Source organism: Pinus tabuliformis, chromosome 2_2, assembly GCF_031772625.1.
Source record: "Pinus tabuliformis cultivar Carrire ecotype Pingquan chromosome 2_2, CPIR1, whole genome shotgun sequence".
Taxonomy (NCBI): Eukaryota; Viridiplantae; Streptophyta; class Pinopsida; order Pinales; family Pinaceae; genus Pinus; species Pinus tabuliformis.
The window spans coordinates 113766541-113779272 of NC_142300.1; the positions used below are offsets into that span (position 1 = coordinate 113766541).

Here is a 12732-nt window from a genome sequence, read left to right on the forward strand (position 1 = left end):
CAATGATCATCAACTGGAAGAAGATTGATGCATCCAAAGACAAGGATGTCGATCCCACCCTATACAGGGAGCTCATAGGGTCCCTGATGTATTTGGTCAATACCAGGCTAGACATTTGCTACGCTATCAACTCCCTCAGTCAGTGCATGGTGGAACCGAAGAGGGCGCACTAGGCAGTAGCCAAACATGTTCTCAGGCACTTACAGGGAACCGCCAATTATGGACTCTTGTACACCAAGAGTAAGGATATCAGATTGAGTGTATTTACTGATGCAAATTGGGCAGGAAGTTCAGTGGATCGGAAAAGTACCTCTGGGTACTGTTTCAACATTGGATCGGGAATGACATCCTTGTGCAGTAGGAAACAGAACCCACAACTCTGAGCTCATCTGAGGAAGAATATATGGCAGCAAGCACAACTTTGTGTGAGGCCATATGGCTTAGAAAATTGTTTGTGAACCTATTCAGAAGGAATATCGAGGCGACTAGGATCATGTGTGATAATCAAAGTTGCATCAAGCTCTCTAAAAATCCAGTGTTTCATGATAGGTTGAACCATATTGATATCTGGTGTCACTTTGTCAGGTACTGTGTCCAACGAGGAGCTGTACAATTGACCTACACTCCTCCAGGAGAATAGGTGGTGGACATCCTCACCAAGGCCCTTGGAAGGACTAAGTTTGACTACTTCAGGGAAAAGATGGGGATGGTAAAGAACCCATTTCAGTAGTAGAAATGGGAGTAATAATAGCAAGGATGCAGAGGGAGTTGCAATGCAGATGCAGTGTTGGGAGAAAGGACCAACAACAGCACAGATGCGGAGGGAGTTGCATTACGGATGCAGCAGTGGCAGTGGCAGACCATGGGTAGCAGTACAAGATGTAGCAGTGCAAAGGATGTTGGGCAGCAGGTCTAGCATCAGCACAGGGACCGATGTCGGATAATCAGCGTGATGCTCAATGAGTAGTATTACTAGAGCACAGTCCTCGCTAAGAGGGAGTGTTGATTTGGGGTAGCATCGGATGTGCTCTAGCCACGAAAATTGGTGGAGAGGCTAAGGCACATGAGATCTCCAATACCCAGAAAGGTTTTGGGCAGATTCTAAACAGTTTGAGAGATATTAAAATAATTAATATTCTTAATGGAGTTCCAAAGTCTAAACTTGGGGAAAATAAAATATTAATGTGAATTAATATAAAACTATGTTAGAATGGTCCAAAAGTCATGGATCAAGCCAAATCTAATCTTAACCGTTGATTAGGGACTTAATCTCGGCCGTTGATGTGTCAACAAGAAAAGTATAAGAGGAGGCTTGAGGGTCATTTCGAGAACACACTAAGGGAGATCAGCTAGTTCAATTTCTAGAGCAACGTTAGCTGAGAAATTGAACTAGTGGTTTGGTGAGCAGTCAGGAGGAAGCAAGTATGGAGCAGAAAGGCGAGATCAACCACTAAAGATCAATGTTGAGGTAGGAGAGGCAGATGCATGGCTTTTTAGGCAGATGCAGAGACAACAAAATACTGCGCAGTCACTAGTTGGGCCTGCGTGAGTGACACAGAGAGGCCCAGGGTTGATGTATTCAAGCAGGGGCTGACGTAGAGGGTTGGACAACCACGCAGAGGTCAGCCGGGCTGACGTTGGGATTGGGACAAGTGCTAGAGAATTATTTCTCTCTGTGGGTAAGCCAGTTTGGCACCCTGTTGTACTAAAGAATTGCTTAATAATAAAAACATCCCTTGCTGCACCGGTTTTCTTGCATTGGGTTTTTCCGGGGACTGTTGTCCAAAATAACTGTGTCAATGTGTTGATTCTTGTGCATATGTTTGTTTCTGTATTACGATGTGATATCTACAGCAGTATTTATTTTAATGTTTATTGAAGTAATTTCATGAATAACTTATTGTGGAATAAGTAGGAAAAGTAAATCAGTTGCTGCAGTGATAGAATTTTCACACAACCTTAGGTTGAGGTGTAACATATTGTTGAGCAATACCCTTGAATCAAACAACATAGTCTTGGATGCCTTTGATCCCTTATTAGAGTGGTTTGCTAAGAGTCAAGCATCAACATTTGGCAATGAAGACCTTTCTTGGATGGAATTGGACCCACTTCCACAATGAAATTCGCCACTACCTTTATGGCCAAGGGAATCACACCGATATCTCACTATAGACTCTAGTCATTTTGAGGAAGGAGAGGATGAGAATTTTGATGATTCTACTGAGTAGTAGTTAGTAGTACCATATGATTAGATTGTAGAGTCTAGAGTATAGACTATAAACTATATCACTATAGTTACTCGTAAGTACTATGCTTATTTTTGGACTCAATAGGCCATTTAGAGCCTCTTTGTTCATGTAATTTAGTTCAGAGATGTATCACACTAGGTGCTATTTGGGTTATATGAACTCTTACCATATAAATGAGAAACTATGCATATTTGTATATAAAATGGTTTGGACTTATATGGATGGAAGTGAATATATATGTTTCTTTCAATGTTTGAATATTTTATATTTTTTTGGTCAACTGGATTTAGGTCCAGTTTTTTATTTAGTTCTGGACCCGTTCACATTTTTGGGGTTGATTGGTTTCACAGCAAGTCCAACTCTGATAACACCACTTTTAACATATAGTTCTTATACTAAGCAACACCTTGAATGCAAACAAGACAAAATTTTTAATTGTTATTGACTGTGGCTACAAGACAACTAAATTCTAGCAATGACTCCTTTCAAACTAAGTGCCTTAGGCTGTAGCATTTTTTATGTTGAACACAATAATCAATTTGAAAATTTTTCATAATCTGGGAAATCCTCAACAATACCAATGGTAGTGGATAAAGGGGAAGGGATGGTGATGTATATCCATGATAGGCCATTAATTAAGCCAGGTTTCTTGGGTGTGTGGCTTTGGAAAAATGTATTTTTTAGTTTATGGAGATCAGAAAAGGAAATCTTTAAGGGCTGCAAGAAGTTCCTATTCTAGAAGGTCACGTGGGTACAACACTTGTCTAGAGGACAGTGATGTTTATCGCTAATTAAGCGTGCATTGAATGATAAAATAAATAGTGGTATACAGACATGGAAAGACGGTAGTTTATAGGCCATGAAAGATCTGAAAGTACTGAGCAGAATCTTCTACATGAGTAAAGTTATTAGGTGACACCAAATCTTTTCAAGCAGGACAAGGGGAGTGCAGGGAGGTCCACCACCTATGTTAAATTTGAAAGGCATGGGGAGTAGGTTTAAATCGATTGACTATGCTAAACGAGTTCCTAATATGCTAGAGGTTTTGCATGCCTAGAGCCTACAACAGAATTAATCAACCTGATAGGAACACCATGTATGATTTCCTGGAACATACTTTGCCTAACTTGAATGATGCAGGACAATTGGTGGTGGAGTGCTGCCTCAACAAATCGGTTATGTGGATTGGAGATGAAAAAGCATTCCAAGATTTGAGGAAAGCCATAAATATATGCAGAGATGTTTTGTCCAGATTCTCTTCAGTGCCCAATAATGGGGAGTGCCTACACTGAAGCAACGAGATTTGTCACCATACATTGGTGAATGACAGAAACTACTTTAATTCATAATGAGAAGAAACATAATTCGAAATATGTTCCAGCAAAGGATCGGGGCTTTAGGATGAAAATTCATCTTAGATCAAGAGGAACTATGGTCAACTCCAACTCATCAGTAAACACTAGTTTGTGGCTTGTATATCAAATAAACGACTTGAACCGGACCAGTGGCATAAATTTCTTGCTACATGCTTTAAATTTAATAGAATTTTTTTCCAGATAAACGACTATGCATTTGAGCTAAAGGTGGACCATATAAAAGCCTCATTGCAATATGAACACTCCCCAAATATTCCTTGTGGATAGTGGGAAAAAACAATATTCCTCAGAATGAAGAGAGATGCTGACACCATTCCAATTTTATGATGTTTTCTTAAAACCAAAAATAATGAGATGTCCATTAGAGACAAAGAAACCTGAATACAAAATGTGCCAGGGATGAAAAACGTTAATAGAATATTGGGAATCGAGTGATAACCTGAAGACTTTCAAGCATGGTTTAAATTAAGATCCATTGATTTTCCATTAAATTTGCTACAAATTCATACAATGCCAATCCATTTATGCTTTGCCTGTTTTGTTAGTTTCAAAGTCATCCAAATGTTAAGCTCAGTATAAGGGCGTCTGGGAAAATGTTGTGATGTAGCATAGGATGATAACTTACTGCTATATACGAGTTGAATGCCAAAATACAGGGCAAGTATATCTCTCACTACTTTTCAATATCTCCTACAAAAACAGTGAACATACTATGATGAGTACAAACATTGATTCAAAAAAATAATATGACATGGTACATATGAGTAATTATTATTGTGCAAGTTTGATCAAGAATTCTTTGAAACATTTTGGACCAAGATGTAACCAACACACCTGACCTGTGCAAGGTTTTTTTATCCACAGATTCAGAAGTTCCCTCATAATTCAGAAATGTTAGGTTTTCTGGAAAGAGTAAAGCATTACCTGCTATAAAGATAGTTTTGCGTTATTATTGGTGAAGCCAGGGAACAAACTTACCCTGGAAATAGAATATGATAATGCAAGGGAAAGGAAAGTATTGCCTCCTCATTTTCTTTCTACACTAATGGTTATTTCAATGATCTTTTAAGTTTTTACATCACGAGAAGTCATTTTTCAGATCAATCTTTAAGAAGGCAAGAGAAAATTTCTAGCCATCTACAACACTGAATTCAAATAGTAAATAACAATGATTTATGCATGACTTGAAACATTCAGAGAAAGACTAAATTTCAAAATAGAAAGGTAAGAATGATGCTAGAGTAGTCATCAAATAAGTTGTAAGAGAATAACCATATGCGAAATAGCTTTGCAGGATTTGGCCCTCAAACTTTTTCCCACTCAAAATTTTGATTTGAACTGTAAAAATATACATTCCTGCGCAATATTCTTGGAACAGCAGGAATGCCTAAAAGTCTATTCATCCTCGAGCATTTCTCTATGGTGATGCATACAGGATGTACTGCAATATTTATAGTTATATCTGTGGAATGGCACCTTTCCAGCCAGAGAGGCTGCACAGCAAGAGCAATGTATATCAGAATTCATGTCCCTAGATCCTACATTGCTTGATACTGCAGTAGAAACATTCCCAGAATTTTTTCTGAGAGCTAGCATCCTCTTCTCAGCAGCAGCTGCTCGTTTTTCTCTCTCCATGGCTTGCACCTTCTTTAAATCCTGTTTAACAAACAAACAAATGTCTATTAAATGCTGAGCAGCCCAAGTATCATCGCTACATGTGCGTGTCCTGTGCCAACTGGCTTGAAGCCTCAAAACAGTATACCTTGTGAAATAAAAGAGAAGACAGACCAACCTCTTGAAATGCATGTGATTGCATGTTGGGTAATGCTTTGCCTTTTTCAAGTAGCTCTGAGACAGCATTCTGTCCATAACAAACTGCAACGGAAGCTACTTCTAAACTGGTGGATTGAGCCTGCACCAGAATGCAACTCTTTGTTAGGAAAAAAAGACAAATCATAAAATCAAATTCCTTCTTGAGAATGTGGAACACACCAAGGGCCAAAATCCGGCCAGTGGCATGACTAACCATCTGGCATTATATTAATGTCTAGGATAGTGTAACCATAAGCTAATGGTTTATGTGGTGCAGTGACACTGTAATTGGCTGTATGGCATAGTGACCTTATAGTTGTCGAGATGTTAACATTTCACTTGTTGCTTGACTAATTTGTAGTTTTGATGTCAACAGGATCCACATTGACAACACCAGTTGACAGGAACTGACCCATGTACACTCCCACAGAGCCATGCAGTGGACTGCAGGGGTCCTTGAGCCATTCAGGAGAAAGTTGGTTGGGTAAGTGATTTCCCCATGTACTTGCTACCCTTTGCTGCGAGTCCCCTGTTTAGCTGTTGGCAATTGCCAATAGAAGTTGCGACCTTGGAATTTAGATGTTTATGGTGACATGCCCAACTGCCTGCCCTTGGGCAACAGGAAGCCAACTCTTATTAGTTTCCCTCTCTGCTAATCTGGCCTCTGCAACAAGATTTCCATGCAATCTACAGGATTATTTTAAATGCACAGCAGAAATTATATACATGGGAACTGAACAGTCAAGGTCCAGATTAGAGAAGTCCCACACAACATCCCTGGCTGAATGATGCATTATGAACAGAGACTTCTGTTCCATTCATCCATCCTCGTCAGATTTTACACGCAGATCATACGATATTCCTGACATGCAATTAATCTCATAAATTGAATCCACGTGATAGAACTCACATATGCATCAACAGTTTCTCATAAAACATAAGCAACATAAACTGAACCTACAATTCCATATCATACTATGATTTCAGTATCCAAATGATCATAACCCATTCTTTTCCATGTACATACATAAATCAAATCAGTTGCCAAGAATAAATATAACAGAACATCGAATAAGAACTCTTCAAAATTTGTTGATGGAAACTGGCTACATTAAAGCTATGCCCCACCCAGCAATAAGTATCGAGCATAGACATCACCCCTAACCTGAAGTATGAAGCAAATGGGATGAAAGGCATTGTCTGTTGGGCATTGATTTCTCACTCAACCCAGACCACTGTACTCATGACTTGGTTAATTCTCTAGCTACCATTTACCAAAGGCATCTCAATCAACCTCCAATTAACCATAGACATCTTCTTCCCAGCCAATCACAGCACAAGCATGTACAAATTTTAAAAATATGGCAAATCTGAAGTCTCCACCTCACTTCTATGAGGTCACGATCTACTTCATTAGATTTTCAGCCTTAGTGCTAACAATAATTTCTTCAACATCTGCAAGAAAATTCAAGTCTGCTGACCAGTAATTCTAGGCAAGCTCAAGCATGTACACATAGCAAATACTTGCTAGCGCAAATTTCTGCAGTGTACGTAAATAGCAATATCCTTCAAAAATCTGTAGTGGAAATTAGTGAAACATCTAGGAAAATATGCCCGTCATATCACTTGCAAATCTCGCTCTCTGTTTGGGCTGGTGCTTGCCAATGACAAGGGGGGTTTCCCTAGTCTAGCATGTACTGTTCACTCAAAAATTTGCAAAATAGCATAGAAAAACCAGCATGCAATGGTTGTTTGACCCACAACTTAGTGGCCAAATGAGCTTGTAAAATACAATGTTCCACAAGGACGCATCTCCCAAGGGGGGCGGGGTGGCTGCACTTCCCACATTTCCCACATTCCCCAGATGGGGGGACATCTGGGGAAACATTTCCCCACATCCTCCCTTTGGAGAAACGCAGGGGAAACATAAGGGAAAACGTTTCCCCAATGTGGGGGATGCGTTTCCCTAAAAGAGGAGCTTCCCTAAAAAGGGGTTGGATGTCCTCCTTAGGAAACATTTCCCCACATCCCCCTTTTGGAGAAATGCAGGGAAAACACAAGGGAAAACGTTTCCCCAATGTGGGGGATGCATTGCCCCAAAAGGGGTGCTTCCTTCAAAAAGGGTTGGACGTCCTCCTTGAATTTTGCCTAAAAACAATAATCTATGGGTGGGAAAGCTTGGTATTCAACTCTAGGGACCTACTAATGCTATGTAATTAATGGTAATGTTAAATTCATAAAGTAAAAGAATCTTTAACATTACCATTAATTGACTCAAGATGTTTGAGAATGGTTCCGACCTCATTGGCTTTCATATGGAGCAAGTAGAATTTTAGAAACCACTCAAAATCCAATAGACTTAACAGTTTTTAGGATTTTAGGATTGGGGGGATTGCAACATTTCCATTGGATTTTGTCATGTACGAGGGTATGGAACTAGAATTTAATCAAGAGCATGAAGTCCTCTATGTACCTCGATGTTGGCAGCATTGGTTGTTGAGCTCCTTTGTCATGGCCCTAATAAAAATGTACCCATTACTCAAACAAAATCTTGATTTGACATGTTAAGCTTTTTCTATCTTATTTAAAGTTTAGACTCTAGAGGGTGATATTGATGATGAGGATCCCAATATGGGCAATTATTTTGATGATATGTAGGTATTTGTTATAGCATGTATAGTTGGTTCAAAGATGGACTGCACTCAATGTTATTTTGGTTATATGCTCACTTGCTATATATATGATAAAATTTGCAGATTTGTGTATAATGGTTTAGATTCATATCGATGCAAATGAATATTTATGTAATTTTTTTCAAAATTTGAATATGTTTATTTTTTGGTCCAGTTATCGGTTTTTGGGTTAACTAGTTCAATGACCAGTCTAGTTTTAATGACGTTGGTGCATTGTCCATTGTTCAATTTTATTTTTAACTTTTGAGTCTGCATTCTAGATATTGATGACCTTAGACAGAGTCTTTGACTCATCACTCCTTACTATTTTTGAGTTCGAGTACTTTCATTTTTCTATTCCAGTTTTCAGACTTTAGTATCTACTATTTTGTTTAGTACTAATCAAATTCTATAATAATGAATGACAAATTTAAATCAATGTGGATTCTAGAATGATCAATGATGAATCTCAAGCAATGTGTACAATATTTTACTATTTCTATTTCACTGAATCATTTATGATGTATGAGCCATTGTATTCCATTATTGAATTTGAATTTGAATCATGGTTTTATCTATATATATATATATATATATATATATATGTTGATTTGTGTAGCGTGGGAGGTACTCCAAGCCCTAGGGTTTAGGGTTTGGAGGGAAAAGCACCACAAGGGCAGCTTGTGGGCTTGGAACCCAAGTGTGGGGTTTTGCACCCATCGATGTTTGGGCAAAAACCTTAATGGATTTGCGACATGTGCTGGATGAGGATGATAGTGGTTAGAGAGCATGGTCTCTACAGGTTGATGGGCAAGCCTGTGGATCACAGAAAGAAGCAAGTGGAGCAGGTGCAGGTTCCAGAGAAGCATGAGTAGGTGCGGGCTTCAAAGGAGTAGGTACAGGGTCCCGAGAAGAAGGAACACCTTCCTGAGAAGGTCTAGGTTCCAAAAACTCAGCAGGAGTCTAGTTCGAGAGGGAGCTTGTAGATTCAAAGGGAGACTTTGCAGCCCAAGAAGAGTGCATGGTCAATGGGGAGAAAGGGTGCTTCTACAACTACCAAGAAGGAATCATGGAGAGAGTGGAAGACATTATAGGATAAGAAGAAGAAGCGGGATGCTTCCAATAGTGACAACAACACTTCTGAGAAGGGCGTAGTTCACCATACAGGGTTTGTTGTGATTGTGAGCGTTAGAAATTGGGCAAGTATTGCAAGCAGTGATGATGATGACGAAAGACTTCCTAGTATTGGAAGTACCTCCCTCACTAAGAGGGAGTGTTGATTTGTGTAGTTTGGGAGGTGCTCTAAGCCCTAGGGTTTAGGGTTTAGAGGGCTAAGCACCACAAGGACATCTTGTGGGCTTGGAACCCATGTGTGGGGTTTTGCACCCATCAATGTTTGGGTCAAAACCTTAATGGATTTGCGACATGTGATGGATGAGGACTATAGTGCTCGGCGAGACGATTCCAATGCAATGAGAATAATCCAATTATAAGTTGTTGTTAGAGGAATGAATTTTTGAAGTTGACTAATTATTATTGGTTGTTAAGTCATGTAGGCTTGATGTAAAACACTCCAATATAAGGATCTCTTCACTAATTCATGGAAGCCCCTCTTTAGCCTATGAAAAGAGGGTGAGAACTTGTGTTTTAGGCATCCATGGTGAACAATACATCCTCCAAAGGAGCTTTGAATTTGGAGAAGCCTAGCCACAGCTAGAGAAGACTTGGGACAGTGTAGATAAATCTGACTAAACAACGTGGGAGAGGCCTGTGGTTGAAGGCCGAATTGTTGTAGGAGAGTGAGGATTGGGTACATGATTGTTTAAGGGTAAGATGGATCCATTTGAAGGTTGTTTCAAGTGCGGGAAGGCAGGCAGTCAAGGCCAAGGAAGCTAGGAGCATGAAAATGTTGTTTAAAGGTTGTTTGGACAGTGTTTGAGGGAGGCCAAAGACCTACAGCTGCTACTGGGCTAGGCCGCAGGCCATAGCCAACAGCTAGAGCTGTTCCAAGGCAGCGTTGAGGAGGAGAGACATTGTTTTGGACAATGTGGGTGTGGAGGAGCCTATCCTTGGAGGACCACAACCCTTGAAGGGATTTTTTGTTGACTGCATAGAGGGTTAAGGGCTGAAGTTTGTGCCCTAACCAGAGTTACAGGAGCAACAAGCAAATAGTGAAGTACACTAGCGTTTTGTGGAGGAGTGTTGGGTCAAAGTATTGACCAGAATTGGATCGTGATAGGAGCAGCCTGTTGGTGCCATGTGGAAGATCTTTTGAGGAGGTGAAGAGTCTTCCTAAGAGCAGAATTGACAGTGACGTGCTTGGGCACCATTGATATGATTGGAGGGCAGTGTGTTGGCTACCCAAAGTAGCCCTAGAGCAGCAGACAAGAAGGACATTGTTGGTGCATGATTGGGTAAAGATTGCAGCCTTACGAGTAGCTATCCTTCGTAATCTCTTCTACTCTCATCCTATTCGTCCTCTACTGGAATATGCCATGGTGTCAGCTATACTGATCTAGCCATTCATAACCTCAAGGGTGATAGTGCCGATTACATCGACTTAATTTTCCAGTAGGCATCTGACAGTCATCATCACACGTCTAGGTGAGCGTGACTCGCACAGTCCTCCCATGACTCCAGGTTTTGGAGGATAAACGGTGGGTAATACCTCTGTCCCTCCTAGTGGGCCAGGTTCAACACCCTATCATGGAATCTCATTGAGCCTTAATTGTTCTTGGAGCTTTTGTCATCACGTGGTCATTTTGGTAACAATGCTATTTGCAATGTAAACACTTGTCCATACATTATAACATAAGCATCAATATATATAAAATAATAAGTTTATGTATAATTCATACATATTATCTATGGCATAACATATTTGGTCATATCCAGCTCATGTTATTAGCTTTCATATTAAAATGTAATCATTATTTTATTTCTATCTTATCAATCATATCGATGTGCATAAATGAAACAAAATTATAGATATCTTAATTCATAATATAATTCATTATTTTAGATTTTATAGCAAGGTTAATCAAATATTAAACTTCATCCTAGTATCCATAATTCAGTAAGGTTAATTTAAATAACATATTTCATATTGGTATCCACATTCCAGTGAAATTAAACAAATGTCATATATCATGTTCCAGTAACATAAAAAATTTCTTTTTACATGTAACCATCTCAAAATAGTTTTAAGTATCTGATTTAAAGTAAAGTAAATATATACAAAATATGGCTTTTAGTTCCTCAAATTTAACACAAGTTGGGGTATTTCTGACATATGATCTCTGTATCTTCCTAGGCAGCCACTCCAGGGCTATACTTGTCCCATTGGACCTTAACTTGGTTTACCAGATGGTTCCTAAGTTGTCGAACTCTATGTTCCAATATACGTAATGGTTCGAACGAAATCATTCCCTTCTGTTTTTCCATCAGTCTCGGGATCATAAGTTGTACTCTAATTTTAGCTGAGTTCCTAGGGCTGAATACATAGTAGTCCAAAATCTTGAAGTAAATCGTGAGTCTCTATCTAATATGATATTCTTAAGTACTCCATGAAATCTAATAATTTTATTTATAATTACTTGAGCTACGTTAGCAACTTCGCAAGTATCTCTTACGGGAATAAAATGGGTGTTTTTTGTTAATTTATCCACTACAACTAGAATGGCACTATGCCTTTGTGAAGTAAGAAGTAGCTCGATGATAAAATCCATAGAAATTATCTCCCATTTGATCATAGGAATGTCTTGAGATTGCAGGAGACTTGCTGGGTGATAATGGTCAGCCTTCATTTGCTGGCATTCAAGACATTTTTGCAACAAATTGGATAATATCGCATTTCATGCCTGTCCGAACAAAGAGTGTCTTTGTATCAGCGTATATTTTCTTTACACCAGGATGTGCATAATATAATGCAATGTGGGCTTCTTTAAGGATGGTGTTTCAGAGATCCCACCATCAGGTATGTATATCCTTCTATGGAATTGCAAAATTCCATCATCTTCTAGTTCATATCCCTCAAACTTAGGTTCTTTTGGCTTTTTACTATCAAGGTCAGATCATACTTTTTAAATACCAACTATCTCTCAAGAGATGTTCTAGTACTCGCTTTCTCAAATCTACTTTGATAGGTATGAGGGAAAATATCCGTGGTCTTCTACTTAAAGCATCTACTACCATATTCTCTTTTCCTTTAATGTATGAAATTCCAAAATCACACTCACTTAGGAATTCACTCCATCATATTTTCCTAGCATTCAAGTCTTTTTGAGTAAACAAATATTGTAGACTTGGATGGTCATTTTCGAACATAAAGCTTCTCCCTACTAGATAATGTTAGCATTACCGCGGTTAACTCTAAATTGTGCGTGGCATAGAGTTCTTCATGAGGCTTTAATTTCCTTGAAGCATATGTTATTACGCTTCTATCCTGCATTAATATTGCACCTAATCCTTGCTTGGATGCATCAGTACACAGTGAAATCTTTGTCCATATCAGTTACTCGTAAGATTGGTCCACTGGTTAACAATCTTTTAAGTTCAGAGAATGTTCTATGACATTCTTCATTCCATTCATACCTAACTCCTTTACGCTGGAGGGTTGTGATA

At 39.1% G+C, this 12732-nt stretch overlaps 1 protein-coding gene across 1 annotated transcript in view; it reads right to left on the reverse strand.

Annotated features, from left to right (window-relative positions):
* Positions 1 to 4771: 4771 nt before the first annotated feature.
* LOC149191624 (zinc finger protein-like protein) overlaps positions 4772 to 12732 on the reverse strand; it is a 343705-nt gene continuing 335744 nt past the window's right edge. Inside the window, exons 6-7 of the mRNA XM_089404364.1 lie at positions 5418 to 5537; positions 4772 to 5281 (exon numbers count right to left, since the gene is read on the reverse strand). Of these exons, the coding sequence (XP_089260490.1) occupies positions 5021 to 5281; positions 5418 to 5537 (381 nt within the window). The 3' untranslated portion in view covers positions 4772 to 5020. The remainder of the gene's footprint in view (positions 5282 to 5417; positions 5538 to 12732) is intronic.